Source organism: Dreissena polymorpha, chromosome 3 (genome assembly GCF_020536995.1).
Source record: "Dreissena polymorpha isolate Duluth1 chromosome 3, UMN_Dpol_1.0, whole genome shotgun sequence".
Lineage (NCBI taxonomy): Eukaryota > Metazoa > Mollusca > Bivalvia > Myida > Dreissenidae > Dreissena > Dreissena polymorpha.
Window position 1 is genome coordinate 116,868,097 of NC_068357.1, and position 24,593 is coordinate 116,892,689.

The 24,593-nt window shown below is 35.0% G+C and overlaps 2 protein-coding genes across 2 annotated transcripts in view; one reads left to right on the top strand and one right to left on the bottom strand.

Moving 5' to 3' along the window:
• Positions 1–24,593, bottom strand: part of LOC127872528 (uncharacterized) — a 50,214-nt gene that overhangs the window by 23,338 nt on the left and 2,283 nt on the right. The window contains exons 2-13 of the mRNA XM_052415852.1: positions 22,689–23,195; positions 22,143–22,263; positions 18,740–20,035; positions 17,028–17,360; positions 16,254–16,303; positions 15,744–15,980; positions 13,809–14,042; positions 13,628–13,655; positions 4,980–6,041; positions 4,657–4,875; positions 1,896–2,540; positions 1,317–1,795 (exon numbers count right to left, since the gene is read on the bottom strand). Coding sequence (XP_052271812.1) covers positions 1,317–1,795; positions 1,896–2,540; positions 4,657–4,875; positions 4,980–6,041; positions 13,628–13,655; positions 13,809–14,042; positions 15,744–15,980; positions 16,254–16,303; positions 17,028–17,360; positions 18,740–20,035; positions 22,143–22,263; positions 22,689–23,195 — 5,211 coding nt within the window. The remainder of the gene's footprint in view (positions 1–1,316; positions 1,796–1,895; positions 2,541–4,656; positions 4,876–4,979; positions 6,042–13,627; positions 13,656–13,808; positions 14,043–15,743; positions 15,981–16,253; positions 16,304–17,027; positions 17,361–18,739; positions 20,036–22,142; positions 22,264–22,688; positions 23,196–24,593) is intronic.
• Positions 24,078–24,593, top strand: part of LOC127871160 (T-complex protein 1 subunit eta-like) — a 98,142-nt gene continuing 97,626 nt past the window's right edge. Inside the window, exon 1 of the mRNA XM_052413893.1 lies at positions 24,078–24,081. Within this exon, the coding sequence (XP_052269853.1) occupies positions 24,080–24,081 (2 nt within the window). The 5' untranslated portion in view covers positions 24,078–24,079. The remainder of the gene's footprint in view (positions 24,082–24,593) is intronic.

Genomic DNA, 24,593 nt, shown 5'->3' on the forward strand with positions numbered 1-24,593 from the left:
TACAGCTTAACGCAAACATAACGCTTAAATCAAACTTTGGGAAAACAAAACATTGATTTTAGGTTATTGAGAGTCGCAGTATATAACAATTTGTCAACAATGAATTGATTAGATCGTTATTCCAAACAGACCATACATCCAAGCTATAGCAAATTGAAGTTTTGGTTATTGGATATGTGGGCAACAATAGTTTTTCGAAACAAAACATACTACCTTCACAAAATGCATTGCGCTAGTTTCAAATTCAAAATCTATTAGATCATTTGTGTGGAGCCAGTAATACAAACAAATAAATAGTTTAATATATATTGTTTTTATCAACAGTTGTAATATGGGATGATGATATTGCATATGCTTACATAAATGATTCCGCAAGTGGCTTTTGCAACCGTCTATTTACAAATGAACAAAAACAACTCAAAGTTCTGCAAAATATTGCGAGCATGTTGTGCAAATATATTATCTAAATCAAATTACATGTGTTACATGTGTTATAATGTTACACGATTTAAAATTTGAATTGAACTTCAAATTAACGAGTTGAAAGCGATATGTGTTAAAGTTAACACAGACTATCGTTTGTTATTTATATACTAAATGTACATACATGTTTAAATATTGGTACAACTACAATAAATAAAATGTGTAACTTTTCGTTCATTTGTTGTACTCTACCTAAAAGTAAATGTATACATCGCATTATAAGTATGATTGTTAGAAATTGAAATTGGTTTCATGGCGCTTATGTCAAAGAACGGAAATGATCCAATGTTTGGATATTAATTCTTTAATATTGTAGAAATTAAATACTTAGGCGAACTAATACATAGCAATCTATGAAAATATAACTGTTTAAGATCTTTTCAACTTAAAACCTCACACATTACTTAACAATTTTAAGTTAAAAACAAAAAAAAGCTTGCATATCTCGGACGCGATATTATGTATTTTATAATAAGAGATAAATTCGCGTCAATTGTGCACTTGCTAAAAATATCCAAATCTAGACAAAAAGTGTTTCGCTCATTCGCTCGCTACTTTGTCAACATTCCGATGACCAAGTCTTCCATTTTTAAAATTTGACTGAAGCATATATAAGACATAAATACCGCCAGCATGTCCAAATGTTTAATATATAGATTGCAAGTCTTCGAGGTTTGTTTGGTCTGATTGAAAATACATTAAACTAGTATTTATTTATTTTTTTAATTCTATTTCGGAGCGACAAAAATACGAAATATCTGGCAGATTCTAAATTAATAATATGTTTTATACTAATTTTACACATAGCAAAAGGCTTATAAAACGTTACCTACCACCGTGGCTATAGTGTTATCTGCTGTTGTTAAAGAAGCTTCGGCTGTACCCCTTTTTATGCTTCCACGACGACCGTCTTCAAAGTGGTCATTACTGCCGTCAGATTCAACAGACTCTTGTCGTTTTCTTAATAAAGCATTACCTACCGCAGTTAATATCGTTTTATATGTTTTTGTTTGAGGCTTTAAAGAAGCTTCGGCTGAACCTTTTTTGATGCTTCCATGACCACTACCTGTAACGTCATCTTTACGGGTATCAGCAGGCGGTACTCGTTTACCCGAAACCTCTCCAGAATCCTTAGACCTGCTTTCCCAAAGATCTTTAACGAACTTTTCAACAATATCGCGGATGCCCAAACCTATATCTTCTTTACCTATCACGACATGAACTTTAAAGGTCCGTTGATATTTCATACTAAACTTTTCAAGTTCGATCAGCAATGCGCTTATGCTTCCATCTGCTGAAAAGTTCCCTTGAGCTAAAATAAAAAAAATAAATAAAAAATATTTTTATTACGGATCTGTATTTTATTATTTATGTACGTGTTAACGATAAGACAACCATTTCAACATACATACCAGTTCCCAACAACGGTACAGCTACTGACGACACCCCGAGAACCGAAGCCTCCTTAAATAAACGCCTATAGACATAATGCATCTCAGGCATCTGGTCTTGGGGAACAATAACGTGCATAACCATTTCGAAAGAAAGTTTTCCGCCATCAGTAATGACCACATCACCTATCCCTAATTTTCCTTGCCGTTCATGAAACGCATTAGCCTTCAAATGTCTGTATGAATCTCCACCTAATTTATACAGCTGTCTAGCTATTGATCCAGCATTTGAACCCGCCTTATTGTCGCTACACACAACCATTTGAACGCCATTAAGACGCGTTATATCGCCAATGTGTATGTTTAAGCTGACTGAACCGGTCAGTAATCCTTCGTATATGCAACTGCTAGAAGGAAGGTTATCATAACATTTAGCACCCTTCTCATGTTGATCTGACTTCGTTGGCTTTTCAATATAAGTGTTGCAATCAATACCAATCGTTTTATTTTGCCTTTTTAGAACGTCAAATGTAGACACGATTAATTTTGTCATGTGTAGATTGATGTCAACAAAGAGTATTTCATGAACACGGTCGCCTCTTTTGAAACTAAGCACGGCATTGGCATACTGTACTGCACACAATTCCTCTGGAACTTTGAACAAACCTATTATCAAACAATTATAATGATTATTAAACTTAATTAAAATATAAACTAACATTTATTTTATTCAAATATTGTATTATACAGTCTACATGACGTATGGTCATTATTTTGAAAACATCAGTTGAGCCGAAAACTCATTTCTTTTAATTGTTGGTCACCTATTAACATAGATTCTTCAACAGTGAAAATTCAGAGGATTCCGACAATCAAATAACGAGGAATTGAGAAATGCGAATTTCCGGGAACTATACATTATGAAATAATATAAAGGGCAAAAAGAGCTGACGCGCATGTTTCTCCCTTAACGATCGTTTTCGTTATGTTTGGATTTAAACGTGAGCAAATTAAACCATGCCGTTCATGAGCAGTTGAGTACAGAAAGTTTCAGGACATTCGATCAGGCGGACATGTGCACTGCTTTGTGTTGGCATAAAAACGCATCTTTCAAATGATAGTGCTATGGTTGCGTGCGATTTCTAACAAAGCTGTCAAAATCATCAATTTAACAAGAGGGCCAAGATGGCCCTAGTTCGCTCACCTGAGAGGAGTCGGTTCATTCAATCTTTACCAAATGTCAAACTTGACCTATATATTGTCCAGACAAACATCCTTGTCAAGTTTCATCTGCGAGTCATGATCAATGTACCTATGAAGTTTCATGATCCTAGGTGAAAGCATTCTTGAGTTATCATCCGGAAACCATTTTTCTAAGTTGAGTCACCGTGACCTTGACAGCAATTGTGTGAATATCTTTTGGGGCACTGTGACCTTGACCTTTGACCTAGTGACCTGATAATCAATAGGGGTCATCTGCGAGTCATGATCAATATACCTATGAAGTTTCATGATCCTAGGCATAAGCGTTCTTGTGTTATCATCCAGAAACCAATTTGCTATTTCAGGTCACTGTGACCTTGACCATTGACCGAGTGACCTGAAAATCAATAGGGGTCATCTTCGAGTCATGATCAATGTACCTATGAAGCTCATGATCCTAGGCATAAGCGTTCTTGAGTTATCATCTGGAAACCATTTTACTATTTCGGATCACCATGACCTTGACCTTCGACCTAGTGACCTGAAAATCAATATGGGTCATCTACGAGTCATGATCAATGTACCTATGAAGTTTTCTGAGAAAATATCAAGAAAATTGGGCCAAAAATGTGACTTCTACTATACATATAGAGAACAATGCCCCGCCCACTGGCGGCCATGTTTTTTCACCGATTCCGACCATTTTCAAACTCGTCCGAGATATCAATAAAACCAATGTTTTGACCAACTTTCATGATGATTGGGCAGAAATTGTGACTTCTAGAGTGTTTACAAGGTTTCTCTATAGCAAAATATGGAAAACTGCCACTATATACATATAGAGAAAAATGTCCCGCCAACTGGCGGCCATGTTTATTCGCCGATCTCGACCATTTTCGAACTCGTCCGAACCATCAATTAAACCAATGTTTTGACCAACTTTCATGTTGATTGGGCAAAAAATTGTGACTTCTAGAGTGTTTACAAGGTTTCTCTATAGCCAAATAAGGAAAACTGCCCCGCCCACTGGCGGCCATGTTTTTTCAACGGATCGGAACCACTTTTGAACACAACCAAGATATCATTAAGACAAACATTTTGACAAATTTACATGAAGATTGGGCATGAAATGTGACTTCTACAGTGTTCACAAGGGTTTTCTTTTTTTTGACCTAGTGACCTAGTTTTTGACCCGGCACAACCCTGTTTCGAACTCGGCCGAAATTTCATTGGGACAAAGCTTCTGACCAAGTTTCATGAAGATGGGACAAGAAATGTGGCCTCTAGAGTGTTTACGAGCAAATGTTAACGGACGGACGGACGGACATACGACGGAAAAAGACCGGTCACAAAAGCTCACCTGAGCAATCAGGTGATCTAAAAAGCTATAGCTCATTCTTGTCGAAAAAATATGATGAACACGATTATCTATATCAAATGAATATTCAACGACATTTACAAAATTATAAATTATGTCTTTTTGGCCATTTTACGTGATGTTTATTTAAAGTAACTGTTAAATACTTTAAATCCTGTTGCAAATTACACAGAAATTAGAACGACTGAATAAATAAAATACCTGAGCTTAATGAAGGGAAAGCTATTTTTGCGTAACCTTTTGTTGCAGCGTATTCCAAACAATTTAAAACAGTTTTCTTCAAATCATCGACACATTTTTTAATCCCCAAGACGTTACTTCTGTCGTAGTCATACCAACATGGACCAACCGCATGAAGGATACAGACAGGTAAATTCCCTCCACGCGTCATAACAACATCTCCTGTCGCGAGAGGTCCACCTGAAATATTACAAAATGACTCAGACGACGAATTCAATTTGTTAATACATACATCAATTTACGATTTAAAACGAACGATACAGTTATGTTCAAGCCATACATACGTTCCCTAATTATGATTTCCGATTCGTCCCAGATTGCATTGCCCGCAGCAGCCGCTATGGATCCAGCAATACCCCCATTGTGTTGTAAATCCTTATTGGCAGCATTCACAATGCAATCAACTTTGACTTCCAATATATCTCCATGACAAATAACAACACTGATACCATTGATTTTAAAACGACCTTGAATAGTGATTCCTGATCTACCACGTGAAAGCTTCATATCACCCTCTGTTGACACTTTGTCTGCTAGTTCGACTTGATCCTTTACTGAACTATTTGAAGACGTAGACGTCTGTCTAGTATACTGTGTCGTTACTCTGACGGTATTTATATACTGTGGCGTTATGCTGACGGTATTTGCAACACTATCGTTATCCAGATCATTGTTAATGTTTACATGAATACACGAGTTGTCTTTCAAATGCATCTCACCAGTTTGTGTATCTAACATAGCAACATCTTTTGCCAATTCATTCGCTGGTCTTTGAGTGGCGGCAACCATGCTATTATTTTGACACTTCACTTCTTCTTCGGGAGACTGTATTATTATCTGTTTACTTTCCTGTTTTTCTTCATTATCTGCGTTCTTATCGCAATTGTTCTCCATTAATCTTCTTTGAGAGCTCTCGATAGGATCATTCATTAAGGACTCAATCCTTTTCATAATTTCACTGTTTTCAGTATAAACATCTTTAACTTTTGTAAATTTATGTTCATAACAGAGCACTCCATTCAAGTTTGAAATCTGGCGCGTATCTGGCGATGATAATTTACCACTGAAACGCCGATATGTCATCGATTGCAGCTTTGAAATAATGCCTCGTACCTTTTCTTCAGCGCTTACTAACGCTTTTTCTGTACCAGTCAACGACAGTTTCCCATCATGGTCATGCGAGCATTGAACACCCGTCGCCTCAATTTCGCTCCATGTTTTGCAAAAAAAATATTTCGAGGCTGCAAATGTGTGCTCAGGAATATCAATCACTACGAGTTGGCAAGCGTTTAATGTCCCTTGCATATCAGGCTTTATTTCTTCTGATTTCTGAATCGTTTTCTGTACTAAAAAACAATGCGGAACATTGTGTCTAAACGACAATAACAGCTCAATCCATATGCAACCGTTAACGGTGTAGCACTATTTCGGTTGGCATATATATAAGTTGAAAAGCAGCAAGAGCTGGAACACACAAGATCTTTTCTTCCTATTTGATGACGACGCACATTTTCTGTCCGTAACCTGATTTAATTACCGCGAATATATTTTGAAATTGAATGCATGAAGTAGTTAAAGGGGCCTTTCACAGATTTTGGCAAGTATTGAAGTCTTTCATAAAATGCTTTATATTGATAAATTTAAACATTGGACCTAAAAATCTCCAGTAAAAAAAACAACAAGAATACAATTTTAAAAAGGAAAACAAAGTAACCCGAAACTGGGCTCGAACCACTGACCCCTGGATGTTTTTTTTAACTTATATAAGCAATCCTCGTAGTTTTCAAAATATAACGACAACAACAGAACTTTCCAAATTATTCAATCATTACGCGTTGCAACGCTATATAATGTTCAGGTGTTCAAATCGTCAAAAGATGCATATAACGGATATTTTAGAGCATGGTAAATGTTCAGTATTACTACTTCCTCATAAATATCATAACTAAAACGAAAATTTGCGAATCTGAAACAACTTTTTTTAATTTTGTCAATTTACCAAAACGTCAAAAACTTTAAAGAGATGTACGTAAACGTAAACATGGCAATATTTGATTTTAAACACAAGTCCCTTCGAGGCTAACATGAGACAAAAAAACAACAGAACTGAACAGGTAGTTTTCACTATGTTTCTAACTAAAGGGTGACAAGACATATGTCCCTATAACCATTGTATTAAATACAGACAAATCAATACTCTGATATTGTGCAATTGCTACAAACGAAATATAATCCTAATATACCGAATTCTTGCTGTAAAAAGCCAAATTTATTCCGTAATTGGTGACAGCCATATTCCATTTTTAAAATGACTTGTTTGCGGATTGAAAATAATTTTTCAACTTTTTCTCAGATTCGAAAAGAAATTACATAAGGATGCTAAATGGCACTTTTGAAGTGGGCTTATAATGAAGATTCATGTGTATATATATTAAGTTACCATTATTAGAAAGTATACAATTATAGGGCGTTACGACCGAAACGATTGACCACTTTGGGGTGAATCTGACGTTTTCGCTGTAGTTTGTGATAATACGTGGACTTCATTTATTAAGTATAACATGTAGGTGAGTGATTCAGGAGGTAGATTTTAAATCCAAAGATTAGAGGTTTGAGCCCAAGTGGAGTAAACTGTTTTCTTTCCTAAATTTAAGTATAAGCTTTAAATGACGATATTTACACCTATCGATTGAAACCACGGAATGAAGAACTTGAAGAAATTATTTGGTCTTTGAATTAAGTTGTGAAATTTAAGCGAAATCCGCTTTCAGAGGAGCGGAAACAATAATATACGGGCAGCCATGTTTTCCATTTACTAGAAACATCTTTGAAATCTCTTAAGATACTATTTGAATGAATATACTGAGCAAAATTATTGATGATTCGGAAAAAGTGACGTAATTAATGTTTATATACATTAAGGAAAATTTTCCTCCAGGTGGCCATGTTTGTCAATGGACCAGAACAATTGTTAACACAACCGGGATATGATTTTACATAATCTGAACGAGTTCGTTGAAAATTATACATATTCTTGACTTCTATATTGTTGTAAAAACTGTGTAATTATCGCCGTAATATAATAACTGCCCCTCCCCCATGGGGTCACTTATTCTTAAAAGAGGCTTCAATATATTCAAGATCGGGGCCTCATTGTTATATTTTCTGTTAAATTTCTTTTCACTTACATGCTTCTGTAATTTCAAGCTAGGTCTGCATGCAAGCTTCCTATAGGTTACAGTATACTAAATAACCGTTTCACGAAGGGCTGTACTCTCTAAACAAATATCATAGTTGATTCGAAGGCATGTTGTACACTTTAAACAATTGTTCTGGCTTTATCATTTGGAGAAAGTAGTAGAGCATAAATAGGTGTTCACAACTAAATCCCTGATATATATGATAAACTTAGAGACAATACTAAAACATTGCACTGAAAAAGGTAACATTCCACTAAAAACGGCCGGAAAAAAGTTGCAAAAACAGTCGATTTTGAATTTTTCACAAGTTATTTCTTGGTTTGTACATGACATATCTTTTTTATTGCACAAATCGACTCCGCTTAGAATGGCCTTTAAGAAAAGGTATGGTTATGGGGGTCTCTATGTGCAAAATGTTGCATTTATTTTCGCTTAAAGATGTCGCTTTTACATTGAATTATATAGGGAAACTATTTAGTATACCGTGACCTAAATCGCACACCAGGTCATAATACACCAAATAGTTTCCCTATATAATTCAATGTAAAAGCGACAACTTTGAGAAAAATAAATGCAACATTTTGCACATAGAGACCCCCATAACCATACCTTTTCTTAAAGGTCATTCTAAGCGGAATCGATTTATGCAATAAAAAAGATATGTCATGTACAAAGCAAGAAAGAACTTGACACAAATCAAAATCGACTGTTTTTGCAACTTTTTTTTTCGGCCGTTTCTTAGTGAAATGTAACCTTTTCTACTGCAATGGTTTACTTTAGTCTTCAAGTGTATCATATTTCAGGGATTCAGTTGTGAACACCTATTCACGCCCTACCATTATCTCCGCAAGATAACACCCGAATAATGGTAAAAAGTGTAAAACATGCCTTCCTGTCAACTATGATATTTTTTTAGAGAGTACAGCCCTACATGAAGCGATCATTTAGTGTATTGTAACCTATAAGACAACGTTTACTGTTAACATCGCGAAAAATAAGCACTTCTTGATACTTATAAACCTTTTTTCTATGTGCATGCCATTTTTCAGACCGATCTTTCACGTAGAAATGCTTGAAAATGCATTTTATTATAACGCCTGATAAGCCATGTGGCTTTCGCGTTCGGAGCTTTGATTTATAACGGGCGTTCAGGCGCAAAACGATTACCCTAAATAATTACAATCGGTCAAAATACTGGAATATTGTTACAAGCTATGTAGAAAAAGAAGTAAACAACTATTAAAACGTGTTCATGAGCTCTTTCAGCACAAATTGTTGCGATTTGAGATGCTCAAGACGAGTTTTTGTACGTGTTTTTTCTTATTTTCCTCTGAAAACATATTTTTTTCTTAAAAACTCACGATGCTCCTTAAATTCGTGAAACAAACGCATTTATTCCGTGAAATTTGCCAAAACGCGTCATATCCCACTAAAAAAATGATGATTTTCTGTAAATACAGCTCCTTTGTGACTAGGCCTGGTTTTGCGTTTAGGTCATAATACACCAAATAGTTTCCCTATATAATTCAATGTAAAAGCGACAACTTTGAGCGAAAATAAATGCAACATTTTGCACATAGAGACCCCCATAACCATACCTTTTCTTAAAGGCCATTCTAAGCGGAATCGATTTATGCAATAAAAAAGATATGTCATGTACAAAGCAAGAAAGAACTTGACACAAATTAAAATCGACTGTTTTTGCAACTTTTTTTTTCGGCCGTTTCTTAGTGAAATGTAACCTTTTCTACTGCAATGGTTTACTTTAGTCTTCAAGTGTATCATATTTCAGGGATTCAGTTGTGAACACCTATTCATGCCCTACCATTATCTCGCAAGATAACACCCGAATAATGGTAAAACGTGTAAAACATGCCTTCCTGTCAACTATGATATTTTTTTAGAGAGTACAGCCCTACATGAAGCGATCATGTAGTGTATTGTAACCACCAGGCCCCGTCACGAAGGAGCTGTGTTTACATAAAATCACAATTTTTCGGTGGGTTATTACGCGTTTTGGTAATTTTCATGGAATAATTGCGTTTGTTTCATGAATTGAAGGAGCATTGTGAGTTTTCACACAAAAAAACCCTGCTTTTCCAGAGGAAAATAATAAAAAAAATCGTACAAAAATTCGTCTTGAGCCTCTCAAGTTGTAACAATTTGTGCTAAAAGAACCTAAAACACGTTTTAATAGTTGTTTACTTCTTTATGGAGGTAGCTTGTCAGAATATTCCAGTATTTTGACTGATTGTTATTATTTACGGCAGTCTTTTTACTCCTGAACGCCTTTTATAAATCAGAGCTCCAACCGCGAAAGCCCGATGGCATACCAGGCGTTATTATAAAATGCATTTTCAAGCATTTCTACTAGAAAGATCGATCTGAAATTTGGCACGCACATTGAAAATAGGTTTATTATTGTCAAGAAGTGCTTTTTCGCGATGTTAACAATAAACGTTGTCATATAGGTAACAGTATACTAAATAACCGTTTCATGTAGGCGCTGTACTCTCTAAACAAATATCATAGTTGATTCGAAGGCATGTTGTACACTTTGAACAATTGTTCTGGCTTTATCATTTGGAGTAAGTAGTAGGGCATGAATAGGTGTTCACAACTAAATCCCTGATATATGATAAGCTTAGAGAAAAATATTCAAACATTGCACTGAAAAGGGTTACATTCCACTAAAAACGGCCGGAAAAAAGTGGCGAAAACAGTCGATTTTGACTTTTGACAAGTTCTTTCTTGGTTTGTACATGACATATCTTTTTTATTGCACAAATCGACTCCGCTTAGAATGGCCTTTAAGAAAAGGTACGATTAGGGGGGTCTCTATGTGCAAAATGTTGCATTTATTTTCGATTAAAGATGTCGCTTTTACATTGAATTATATAGGGAAACTATTTAGTATATTGTGACCTTTAAATAATATTTAGACCATAATCTAAATCAAATCTCAAGTTAGCGATTAAAAAATATAATTTAAAAACAGTCATCATTACCTTGCTATTTTGTAATACCACTGCCCATAATCTTGATTCGAATGTTATATAACATTGTTATAGGGTACCAATACACAAAATTTCAACGCATTACCCCTATCAAAACTTAAGTTACTGGATATATATTTTTTATGGCTGTCACTCTGACCAAACAGGCCCCTTATCACATGCTACCTACACATTTTTAGCAAGAAAAACTTCTTCCAAACTCAAGGTATTAAAACCTGTGTTTTTTTCTAATAAATGCAATCCAAAGCGACGTATTCGTGTAAGCTACTTAGTACAGTAAATGAGCCTACTTTTTTCTTAATTCTCTAGTACTTCTGATTGGCGGAGCATCATTTTTCTGGTGGGAACTAGTAAGAACATAATTTCGTCACGTTTTAATTATTTTGGATACAAACATAATTATATATCTACTAATTTCAATGAAACAAAAACCTAACGTGTTCCAACGTGTACCTAAGACATGCATTAAATACCAATGAAAAGCTGTTGCCTCATATTTTCGTTTAAAAACAGGCCGCTCTTAATCCTTAGTTTTATTTTATTTTACATCTTGTAAACATGCTATACATATATGTATTTATTTATTTTGTATTTATGAGATAAGTGGTTATATGCCACACCAACAGTTCTAAGCGTAGAGTGCCCCCTGCTATACATAGCGGAGGAGCTAATGCCTTACTCTGTTTCATGAATGTGACTGACGATAAAGAGCCGAGTACGCCGCAAGAGTTAACGTCCGAGATCGCAATACCTAAATTCTTTACCACTATATGTATTAATATATTTGTACATGGGATGTGTGTTCGCTTCCGGAGTAATCATGTCGTGTTTTTTCTCAGTAGTGAGAAAATAATTGAGAAAATAAATATGTTTACGATCTTTTGCGCGAATGAAAATGCGCATATCCCAACCCCTTTTTCTTGGAAAGTAATTTAATGTTTTAATACGCAAGATTATGTTCATTTTATTTAAATATTTTATTATTTTTATTTGTACCTTAAAGACGTTCACGTCCGTTCTATTTGGTCTTTGATGATAAGTCATATGGTTAACAAGAGCTGTCAGAGAACAGCGCGCTCGACTATTTCGAGTGCTTGACAATATAACGTAAGCCATCATGGGGAAATTGTTCATATTCAATAATTTATTAGACGATCTTTCAAAAATAAAAAAGGGAAAAAAAAATTGGGGGGGGGGGGTAGAGGGGGGGGGTTGAGAGGGGGTATAATGTGGGGTGTGGTCATTTATTAGATGATCTTTCAAAAATAAAAAAAGGAAAAAAAATAGTTTTTGGGGAGGGGCAGGGATTCTGGGTTGGGGCGTGGGGTATTGTTTGGGTGGAACCCATTGTGGTATTCAGGTAAGTGTTGTATGTAAAAGTATTAATAAAATCTGATCATAAAAAAAGAAGTTATGGCAATGTAACTAAAGTAATATGCATATTATAATGGAAAAATGGCCATAACTCTTACACAATGCTTGATACAGTTGTCTGCTCTTGTTTATAGATTGGGGTCATGTTGGTAAAGAAGTTTGCAAAATATGAAAGCAATATGTCAAGGGACATAGAAAATATTTGAGGTGGTACGCAAACTTTAACATAGATTTATCAATAATATGCATATTCTAAGTGAAAAAGAGGCCATAATTATTACAAAATGCTTGATAGAGTTGTCTGCTCTTGTTTATAGGTTGGGGTCATCTAGGTAAAGAAGTATGCAAATATGAAAGCAATATGTCAAGGGACATTGAAAAGGGGCCATAATTATTACAAAATGCTTGATAGAGTTGTCTGCTCTTGTTTATAGGTTGGGGTCATGTTGGTAAAGAAGTGTGCAAAATATTAAAGAAATATGTCAAGGGACATCAAAACATTTTGGGGTAGAACGCAAACTTAAACATTTGCAAGCTCACGCTAACGCCAACGCAAACGCTAACGCCGACGCCGAGGTGAGTAGGATAGCTCCACTATATATATTTCATATATAATAGACGAGCTAAAAAGTCGACATTCCATGGATTTCAATCAATATTTTGCATGGATTTAGGGGCTGCAACTGGCCCTACCAAACGGCATAACTACCATTGCCGTGTTTGTTTGAGAGGTAACGAAATAGATCATGTCATTGTGTAAAGCATTGTTTGCCTATTGATGTTAATTTATTAATTCAATACAATTAGTATTGATTTCATTTCAGGTCAATCAGCGACGTTTTTCCGTTTGGTGGTGTATGGCCTACGATTTCATAAGGATCCTTGTGTATTGCATTGTAATTACATGTTTTATCATGTATATGATATATCGAATAGTCCGTATAGAGAAACATTTGGAAAAAAAAACATCACAAACTGATATAAGGCAATATAACCCGAATACAAAATGCAAATCATGGATCGAATTTTATTTAGAGATAATGTTTCACTGTTAGTTTCGAAAGAAATTTCATTTGTTGCGTATATCAGTTCAGAGTTAACAGTAATTCGATTGGCATGCAAAATTCAACGGTTTCCTAATAAAATAAACGATATGTGTTGAGCGGAAATTCGATTTAAAATAAAAATAGTTTAACAAATAAATACATTGTATTGAAATAAACAATATAAGAATAAACATTACAATATCCAATAAGTTAAATCATAACAACAATTTTGAGCCTGATGACGCTCCATATGATATGTGATAAAAAATAATTATCTCTGTTAAAGGATCATTACCATGTTTTTCTGCAAAGGCTGTGTAAAGCTGCAATTAAGATAAAAGCAACCATTATAATATCATAGCAATTACATGCGCCAGAAAAAAGAAACGTTTCCGAAACCACGCGAAAATGCAAGAGTACATATTATTGAAATCTATGTACTATCATATCATTGATCAATAATGTTTATGACTTACCTCCAGAATATCGTGATCATCAGGGTGAACGATCAATTTTACGGTAAGGAGTGTTGAATCTTTCATACTTTCGGTAACAATTGTCCTGAACGCTTTCACGCTGTCAAACATTGCATTGCAGACAAAATAAGGTGGATACTTCAGTTTTCCTGTCCCTAATGCAGGGAATGCAATTGACGTCATTTGTTGATCGTTTGCCCAATGTAAACATCTCAGAATTATGTTCTTTATACTCTGTAATACGAAAACTGATGTTGTCAAAATTTGATTATAAACCGATCCTTGATACATTATACCGGTATCTTATGATGAGGAGCCTATTGCACACGTTATGAAAATGTTTAAGCAAACCAGACGAGTGATTTTAAGGTTAAAGAGAAAATTTATTGAACAAGTCATTCAGAGCTCCAGATAAGGGCCGTACAGCCGTAAAAACGCCTTTTTCATGAAGATTTACGCATTGATTTTTATAAACTGGACGTACAATTACGACATTAATATCCATTTTACGCATTTACGAAAAAAATCTGGCCGTACCGATACGTCTGCGTCAGCGCGGCGTGATTTGTTGGTCTCTAACCTAACGGCGCTTTTCGTTTATTTACATTACCGAAAGTTGTAGACTGGGTTCATATATTATTGTCTATTCTGTCGCGTGATTTCCTGTAACTTGTAAATCCGTCAAAAACGATATGTCTGCGCGCAATTGAATGCCGGCTTAACCGAAAGCGGCTCAAAACAACACTTTGTTGTCATATAATGACTAAATACGGTGTCTTCTAACCATCCTGACATTAAATCTGTAAACCCAGAAAAAAACAGTGTCGCCCCGATATTAAACGATTTGATTGCATCGGTGGCGTAAAACGTTAGAAAACACGATGGGAAACGGATGAGACAGTGAAATAAGTGTTCATTTACTTAGCTTACTAGTTGGCTTATGTTTTCTTGTCAAGAAAAATGAAGAAATAGTATTAGTCATGAGTTTTAATGTGTGGTTGTATTAGCATCATAATTCAGAATGGAAAACCTAATACAGTTACTGTTTAAGAAGCTAAATATATTTATTATAATTGCTGCAAATGTTTCTGTAAAGTCAGTTATACACCCTCCAATATCCAAGAACACGGGTAGTACAGTCCTACCTGTATTTTTGGATATGGTAGTGCAGGTACTAATTGATTTTAAGCGTTACTCCTTTTCTTTCTGTCAGTGGCAGTACCGTTACTTATTTCACAAATCCTTATCTGGAGCTCTGAGTCATCCTTTCCAAGAATTCCTTAAATTCAAATCATTCTGTTGTATATGAATTATTAATAAAAATGCACATCAATGTTGTCGACAGAAATATATATCCATCGTATACAAATTGACCAATAACTATAAAGGTTGGAAAAATTCTGTGAAACAATATGAGTAAATTAAGCTGAAATGACGTATTTTGCATGTATTCGTTTTAACAATGGGCCATAATGTTGAAACGCTTCATGGGATTTGACGTGTTATCGATCTAGGCCCCCATATCAGGTCAACAAAAATTTGCAAAACATTTGGAAATATTCGATGAAACTGATGAGTAAGAGACTGGAAACAGAGATTTTCGCTTTTTTGTTGCATTAATGGACAATAACAATTAAGTGCCCGTTGAGCAATTAATTATTGTACTCTGTCCCAATTTTATGTCAACAAACATTTTAGAAGTTGAGGATTCGTTGAAAACTGAAGGTTACAGAGCGAAAACAGCAAATTTTGTTTTGTTTTAAATCAAGGGCAATCACTCTGAATTTTATGTAAATATATAATTGCAGACAGTGCGATAAAGATTGTATGAAAATTGCACGACTCAGAAAGAAAAAAAACTTACCCGCATAACTCCAAATATATGCCCTATAAAATTACAAGAAAATAAAAATAACGTAACAACATGTATGGTACCTCAAGGCAATCCCGGCTTGTTTCATTGTTGAAGACGTCTAACGCAATGTGAAGCACATGTTGACATTTAAGTTCGTATCCTTTTGTGACAGCAATTGTATCAAAGCCTAGTCCATTAGGATATCTAGCGCGGCACTCCTTTTGTATTTGAGGCCCAGCAGCATCGAGAAGTGCTTTTGATACTTTCCCTTTCTTTAAGTCTAGTTGCCTTGATGTAGAGTTGACAATTACGTCGGCCTAAAAATCAAATTTATTTTTTAACGTCTTTGATAAAAATCTAATCCTTCATATAATTTCCTTTACAAAACGTGGTAAAACCAATATGTTCATCTGGAAAATTTAATTCATTACATAAACCTGTAATAGTTTCTGTTGTATTTGTTTTTGTTTGATTAAGTTAGTTCCCAACTTCTGTGCTTTCACATGTTTTTGTGCAAAGTTGTTAACGTACCGTTCAAATGAAATGTATGAATATATATAAAAACATAGGCTTATGAGAGACAAACTAACCTCAGTTCTTTCAATGTGATCAGCTACCACGACAATATGCGTTTGACATCCTGATTGTTGGAATAGAAAATACTTATTAACAAAGGTTAGTATCAATATGTAATATAATAACATACATGAATACTTTATTAGAAATCGTATAAAACATTCAATATGTAACTTTAATACAATGAAAGTGTGATATCTTATTTCTCTCATATAAAGTATATATATTGAAACGTATGATAGATGTTTTAATACAAAATAATGGATGGGGGTAAACAATATGCGCTCTCAGAAAATATGTGTAAAAATCGATATGAAATTCAACACGGATAGGTCAGTTAAAACAAAAATAATTGATATAAACAAAACTTAAATGTTATTCGAATATTCTATTTTCGATATTCGAATATTCTATTTTCAATTTGTCAATATGCTGTATGCAAAATATCATCTCGTTAATTTATGGCAGCTGTTTTCCGAACATTGACTGATGCATGTAAGCCGTTTACACTTAACCAACTGTACAACTTCGCACTTATACATTTTTTAAAGTATCTTTACATAAAAATCGATTATTCAAAACGTTTTTTTATTCGGATATTCGGCTAATTTTCTAATGCGATTGATCGTTCCCATCCCTACACTTATCAATAAAAATTCTGACTTCCTCATGATTAGGTCCTGATTGTTACTTCGTACGAATATGATAACAATGATTGCAATATCATACTACTCGACATTCTTCATTGTGAAATGAAATAAATCAAATATATTGACAGTAAACTATACCTTTGTCTTTAATCATTTTATCAATGATTTTAATAGCTGATTCAAAATTTCTTTTACTGTCCTCACAGAGTATTATTTCCCGTGGTGTCGAGTCGATGCTGCCCTGCTCTAAAGTATCAAGTGCGGCTTTAATGACGACCTTGCTGAACTTCGAAAAGGGCCAGCCATTAATTTCTTCTAGCGATAATGCTATCTTGTCCATCTTGTATTTCTTGCATACAGCAAAAAGATTTCTGTACCGGTCCAGAAGAATTTTCATGCTACTACTTTTTGCATCAGGTATTGAAATCATACAATAACGTCCATCTTCCATCGGTGTATACTCAATGTCATCTTACGTTATAAAAAAACAAGATGTAATTAATTAATAAATATCAGTGAGAAGACACAGTTTTTGAATTTATTAAAATAAATCGTATTTTTGTTCAAATTAATGTATGTTTGCGCAATAGATGTCATATCGTGACAAACTTCAGTACATCAATACTGGGAGGTTAAACACGCCCACAGTCCTATTCTGTGAATCAAGTCACATCCAAGCAAACATGCCCAAATCGGCCCGATATTGGCTGTATGATGACCGTTCTTAACATGTTAGCCGAAGATGGACCAATATCGAACCGCTTTTGATTTCTGTCATGAGCTACTATTTTGGGATCATTGTTGTTCTTATATCAAACCTAAACATTATTCAAAATTAACAAATTTCGATCGTTAATACGAATATTTGCCCGACATTTTCCCGATGTCTTGCCATAGACATGCATCGTGCCGCATGTGTGATGTCGACCCGTCATAGGATCGATATCCCGACATAATTAATGTCATTTAAATATAGTTAAAATCGTTTCGAGAGTAATGTTATTTAAACAAAAAATATTTAAATGCATGAGGCGTATACATATATTATGTTTTTTTTTCAGGATTTCTCCCGTTGTGCAAAATTAAACACAGGATTAATTTCACGGTATCTTTTGTTCATTTTTCTTCTAAAATCGTGGTGTTCAATGGGTTTGTTTGGTTCTTTTCATGATGAAAGTGATAATGCAAGGTAAGAAGTATAATTTCTTTAATTGTTTACTTAAATTGCGGATTTAAATCTGCTTCTGCGTGTGGTAATGTGTAGTACATTTTCGCGACCATGCGTTTCCGTGTATGTTGTGTTAAATCCCCGTAAAATTTGCATTAAAATAAATCTTGCACAGCCTTAAATCACTTTATTCATTCTACGCGAAACGCGAAATTATTGAAAACATCTTTCGGTCGGTTACAAAGAAAATAAGTTCAGTGGCAGAAGATGAATGCGATTTCGAATGTGGGAAAAAGTGCCGATGTCGAGCCTTGTTGCAGGGTCAAAACTTTTAAAACTCGGGATAATGCGGTTGAATGCCGGTATTATACCGGCGTCGATGTCGGTCCGACATCGTGCCGTGTTGCATGTCCGATTTTGGAAGAAAATATAGAGCCGATATAAATTATTATATTGATCCGATATCGAACCGACAGCAAAAGATAATGCCATGTGTACAAAACCAGTCTTGTTGATATCCTTGATCAGAGCAGACACGTCCTTTAAATGGCATGCCCATTATAATAGATTAAAGAAATTTGATCATGCGAAAATATGGAAACGTTTCATCATCCATAGCAGTTTCATCAATTATAGTGGAATACCGAATAAGTTACGTTGATAGAATGTAATCTTAACTTACCTCGTTCGGATGTTTGTGGTCGTGTAAGAACATAAGCAGTGTCAATTTTGTCAACTCTATTCATATTCAAAATTAATCTCTTTGATTCGATTTCCCACATGCGTATGTTATCCGACTTCTGTTTTGCACTCAAGCGTTTTTGTGTTGAACTCGAACTTAATTTCACTGTGTCGTCACCAATTCCACCTAAGCTACCTTTGTCTGTTGTATATTCTTCCTTCACATGAGTGTCCGAGGCACCTTCTAAGGGCTCCGATGAATGTGATTGGCTAGTGTTACCACATGCGGTTCCGCTTTCTTTAGCGAGCCTGTCAGTTTCACAATTGAAACCATTCTCGATTGCTTTCGCCAACCCGATTGCAACAATGTTGTTTTTTCTCATATACAATACATATTTGCCTCCAGCTTTCGATTTGTGTTCTGACAAAACTTTCGCACATTCAGAATTACCAAACATTGGTGGTAAAGTTTTTTCGCAAATGATGACATTTGCTTGGACCAATTCGCATCCTTTGATCACGCTTTCCTGTGCAAACCCATATACGTATGCTTTGTTGTTTATCAATTCGGTTACACATGTAAGGTTGGCATCATTCAAAATACCGTCTAACTCACCTGCGATATCTAAGTGACAAATGTGCTCTCTTATTTGATCAATAAAAGTGCACTCCAGTACATAATACGGAACAAAAGATGCAATCTTAGGTAGAACGTCTGCCATTGTTCCGCTAATTAAATAATTCAAACACGTTTGATCAGAACCCTCACATGGCAATACGTCGATACATTTAACATAATATTTTCGAAGCGCCATTGGAACATGAAACAGCACTGTAACAGACCGTTTGCCTAAAATGTCTGTTAAATGGCAAGCATTTCTGCGATCACAAACAATAAAAAGTTTTCCATTGTCATACACTTGAACCGAATATTGGAACGAGTCTAGCTTCATATCAGTGTCATCAACACAAACATATATAAGCGTGTTGGAGAATTTAATAAGAATATCCCAAATGAGATGTCGTGTGAATAGCACTGCTTCTACTTCATTAGGGTGTTCAATCCTCAAAATAAGCATTTTCTGTTCATCAAAGTGAAGACTTGGATTATAATACATATTTTTGATATGATTGTCAACATCTTGTAGCATCCTTTCTGATATAAATTTCCATTTTAGTGCATCTACCAAGCAGCAATCCTCTACAACACGTATTCGTTTCTTTTTACGCTCAGATGGCATCTTCAACGTCAGTGAAATTCTTTTCTTTGCAATTAACATTTCGGATAATGTGTTACCTAAAATACGCACAAAAAATTGAACAATACGTGTACTTTTTGGACTATTTGGACTTTTAAAAAGCCTACATCGCGTAGATACAATCTGGGAATGTGTTATCTAAGCTTCAGTTAACAAGAAATAGCACGAATGTGAGTAACTGTAATGAGTTATCACCAAAATTTAGGAGAGTGGGCGTTTATAACCGTATATCCTTGAATGGTTGGTGGTGCGAAATTTCTCGCCTAATCGACCATTTATAGAGAAATAAATCAGATTCAAAACGAAAAAATATTTGATACATATATCAAGTACCCTTGAGACACACACACACATACACAAAACAGAATAAAGAAGTGCAAAATGTCCTTAGGCGATCATCCGAAATACCACAAAAAAGGCAGTAACCTGTTACTTCCTTTATTAATTTATTCCGCGCCCCTTGCTCCACAAGTTTTATAGGTTGGGATTATAATGGTTTCAGTTTGGCCGTCTGGCCATCGAAATTGTTGTCAGGGCATACTTTGAAAACTATTCGAGCTATGACGTGCCCCTTCACCAGTTGCAGAAAAGAACATTGAACAAGAGACGATATTCCTCCTTACATACACTTGGAGAAATAACGCAACACTTTTCACTCTTGAATATCTCTGTTATGAGTTAACATTTTGATTTAAAATTGCACATCAATTGGCTATGTGTAAGATAACGATAAAAGCAATCATCGGTGACAATCGGGCGCTTTTGCACATGGGTAGGTGTGGTTTATTTTTTGTGCACTTGAAAATGGCGAAACGCGATTTGATTCTGATTACAATTATTTCAATTTTTCATTTAAGGTGGGTTGATACACCAGGAAAACGTAAAATTAATTTAAAATCAAGGGCTGTTTGTAAAACACGCATGCCCCCTCCCTTAAATGGGCTGCCATTGTGCGAATCCGTTTTTTGTCACTGTGACCTTTATCTTTAACCTAGTGACCTTAAAATCAATAGGGGTCATCTGCTAGTCATGATCAATGTACCTATGAAGTTTCATGATCCTAGGCCTAAGCATTCTTCAGTTATCATCCGGAACCATTTTAATGTTTTGAGTCACTGTGACCTTGACCTTTGACCTGGTGACCTGAAAATCAATAGGGGTCATCTGCCAGTAATGATCAATGTACCTATTAAGTTTTATGATTGTAGGCCTAAACATTCTTGAGTTATCATCCAGAAACCATTTTACTGTTTCGAGTCACTGTGACCTTGACATTTGACCTAGTAGCCTAAACATCTATAGGGGTCATCTGCCAGTAATGATCAATGTACCTATGAAGTTTCATGATCCTATGCCTAAGCGTTTTTGAGTTATCATCCGGAAACTATTTTACTGTTTCGAGTAACTGTGACCTTGACCTTTAACCTTGTGACCTGAAAATAACTAGGGATTATCTGCAAGTCATGATCAATGTTCCTATGAAGTTTCATGATTCTAAGCCTAAGCGTTCTTGAGTTATCATCCGGAAACCATTTTACTGTTTCGAGTCACTGTTACCTTGACCTTTGACCTGAAAATCAATAGGGGTCATCTGCCAGTCATGATCAATGTACCTATCAAGTTTCATGATCCTAGCCATAAGCGTTCTTAAGTTATCATCCGGAAACCATTTTACTATTTCGGGTCACCGTGAACTTGACCTTTGACCTAGTGACCTCAAAATCGATAGGGGTCATCTGCGAGTCATGATCAATGTACCTATGAAGTTTCATGATCCTAGGCCCAAGCGTTCTTGAGTTATCATCCGGAAATCACATGGTGGACGGACCGACAGACCGACATGTGCAAAGCAATATACCCCCTCTTCTTCGAAGCGGGGCATAATTATAAGATTATTTGTCATGGTATGAGGCAAAGTTCTGTTTTATTATAATATTTTTGTAATTTGTTTGTATGTAATAGTTTTTGACGATGTAACATATTTACCAATTTAAACTGTCTGATCTGATCCAATCTAATCTTTCCATATGATCAATCAGGAAATGATAATATGATTTTAAACTGAAATCAATAAATATCTTCTATACTAGGTCGTTTTTAAAGAATAAACGATAATGATATCGGCTTGCTGTAATGGTTATATACCTTGAGTGTCGTCTTTCTTTGCGCAGACAGGCGCTGCACATGTGTCAGTCATTGAGACGGCGTTGGCATTTCTCGAAACATCCGCATTGTTGCCTACTATCATTTTACTCCCCAAATCAGTCTGTTTAGACGAAAAATGTTAAGAATTAAGGCTTTAACCACACAATAACCTTGCTGACCGTTTGATAAAACTACGCAAAGTATGATAAACATACAAATCACATCCCGATACTAGAATGCAACCTGATGCATGAACAACAGCGTTGGGCACAACACGCTCAATATTATTATCAAAGTAACCTACATCCGTTTATCAAAAAAAGCTTTTTATTTTACCCTCCAATTAAACAAGGAAGAAATATTGTCATACCCTTTTCTGAAAAAACTTCACCACAACACTTTCATTTTTCCGTGACGTCAAATGTTAGGTAACTCAGTAGTAAGTTGTGTTACAAAAAACTTCTTTAAACAGACGATCAACATATTAATGTCTTAGAATTTAAAAAAATATAAATAAATTATTTTATAATAAAGAAATTATTTTACCTCTGTGGTAGCCGATTGCGATTTGCAATTTAATGCAGATTTACTCGACTGCCGCGCAAGAGTGTGAACTCCCGGTCGTTCTGAATTGCTATTGGTCCTTGAAGAAGCGGCGAAAGAGTTTGATTTGGCAGAATCTGACCCAGTATGATATGTTGACGACAACTCTTTGGAACTGCCCGAGTTTTCCCTTAAAGAAGGGGTTCTTAATGAGCCACCAAAGTCAGTGCTCGGATGTTGGCTAAACCTTTTATCATGCGTTGCTTCTGGTGGTGGTTTAGGGGAATCAGTTGATTCTTGACTCTGATTCTTTGGCTTTTTTCCAATAGATTCTTTCTTTGTCGGTCTACCACTTGTTTGATCTGGTGTGTTTAAAGACTGAGATTTGAACCCTGATGATGTTAAACATTGTGCATTACTCCCCATAGTAGTCTTCTGTCGACGTTCTTTTCTTTTTGATTCATTCGGCGGACGTTTACCTTCTTGCTCAAAATGATCCTGGTCTGCCATCTAAAATCAGATAGAATTTTTGCACATAAAAAGTAGACATATGTAAAGATTTTGTGTAGAATGGTGCATTTCAAAAAATGTTATTCAAATACATTTTGATTTTTAAAGTACGTCTTTGCATTAAATTGTTAAATCCAAATGTATAGCTCAATTCCCGAAATATTTGCATTTTTTGGCAGCAATCGTTTTAATGACGATCTTAAATAATCAATATTAAGCAAGGTCGAATAATAAAAAATACGACTTTGGTAAACTGAGTAAGTATTCTATGTTAGTATAAAGCATAAAGTAAAATATTTAAATGAAACTAAAGTTAGTGTAATAAATGTCATTTCGTCTACATATAAATAAGACAGAACCCGATGGAATAATAGCAGAATTAAAATATAACGCTTGTTTTCGGCCAGCACAACGGGTGGATTCAATTTTACGCCCTGAATGGTCAGAAACAGATCAGGGATTATTTTTATACTCAAACGTTTGTGAGAGGCGGATAAGAAAAAAAGATTAACGTATCATTTTCATGAATCTATTTTCAAAATTTGAATAGCTGAGGCAATATATGAAAAAAATAAAATAGTTTGTTTAAGGGAGAGTTGACTATTTGATCTGGAGTTTTGATAAAAATACATGAGAAAAACATAAACCGCACCATAAACACATTTTAAATTTGTAAGTTTACTGAATATTTTACTTAGATGTGTATATTTTCCAAATTATAGAGGAAAGCGTTATTATAATTATGTTGATAATAATTTTTCATAAAAGAACCAATATATTATACAATTGTCTGAGCATGAATGTTACTTTGCTTGTTAGAATATACTGTACACATAATGTTTTACTAAAATAACTATTGTTAAATGTAATTTTGCCAAACTATGATTACATCCTATAATTTGTTTGCAGCACTTTAAAAATGCCAACAAAGAGCCAAACCTGTGATGTATAAGAAGTGTGGTACAGGGATTTAGTCTGATACTTCAGAAAACGGAATACTGCAGAACAATATAACAGGTTTCTATTTTCCTTTCAGAAATCATTTTTATATACACTACACATGAGATCATCATAATTGTTTTATTTATTGACCCTAGAGCCCTCGAACATGTTAACAAATAGGTCTAATTTCTATGGCAATTTACAGAAAAAATATGCAAATTCGTTAAATTGATATCCCCCGCAAATATGCTTCTGGACACAAAAGTGTTATATTTGACACTCAAAAAGCATTTGTTCAAGATACAAAGGGCCATAACTCCGTTATTAACAGATTTAATGCCATTTGGCGTGCATCATCCTCTTATCCATATATATACTCATACCAAGTTTCAATTAAATCCGCCAAAGCAATTCCAAGATATGGCTCCAAACGGACGGAAAGACGGGAAAGACCGA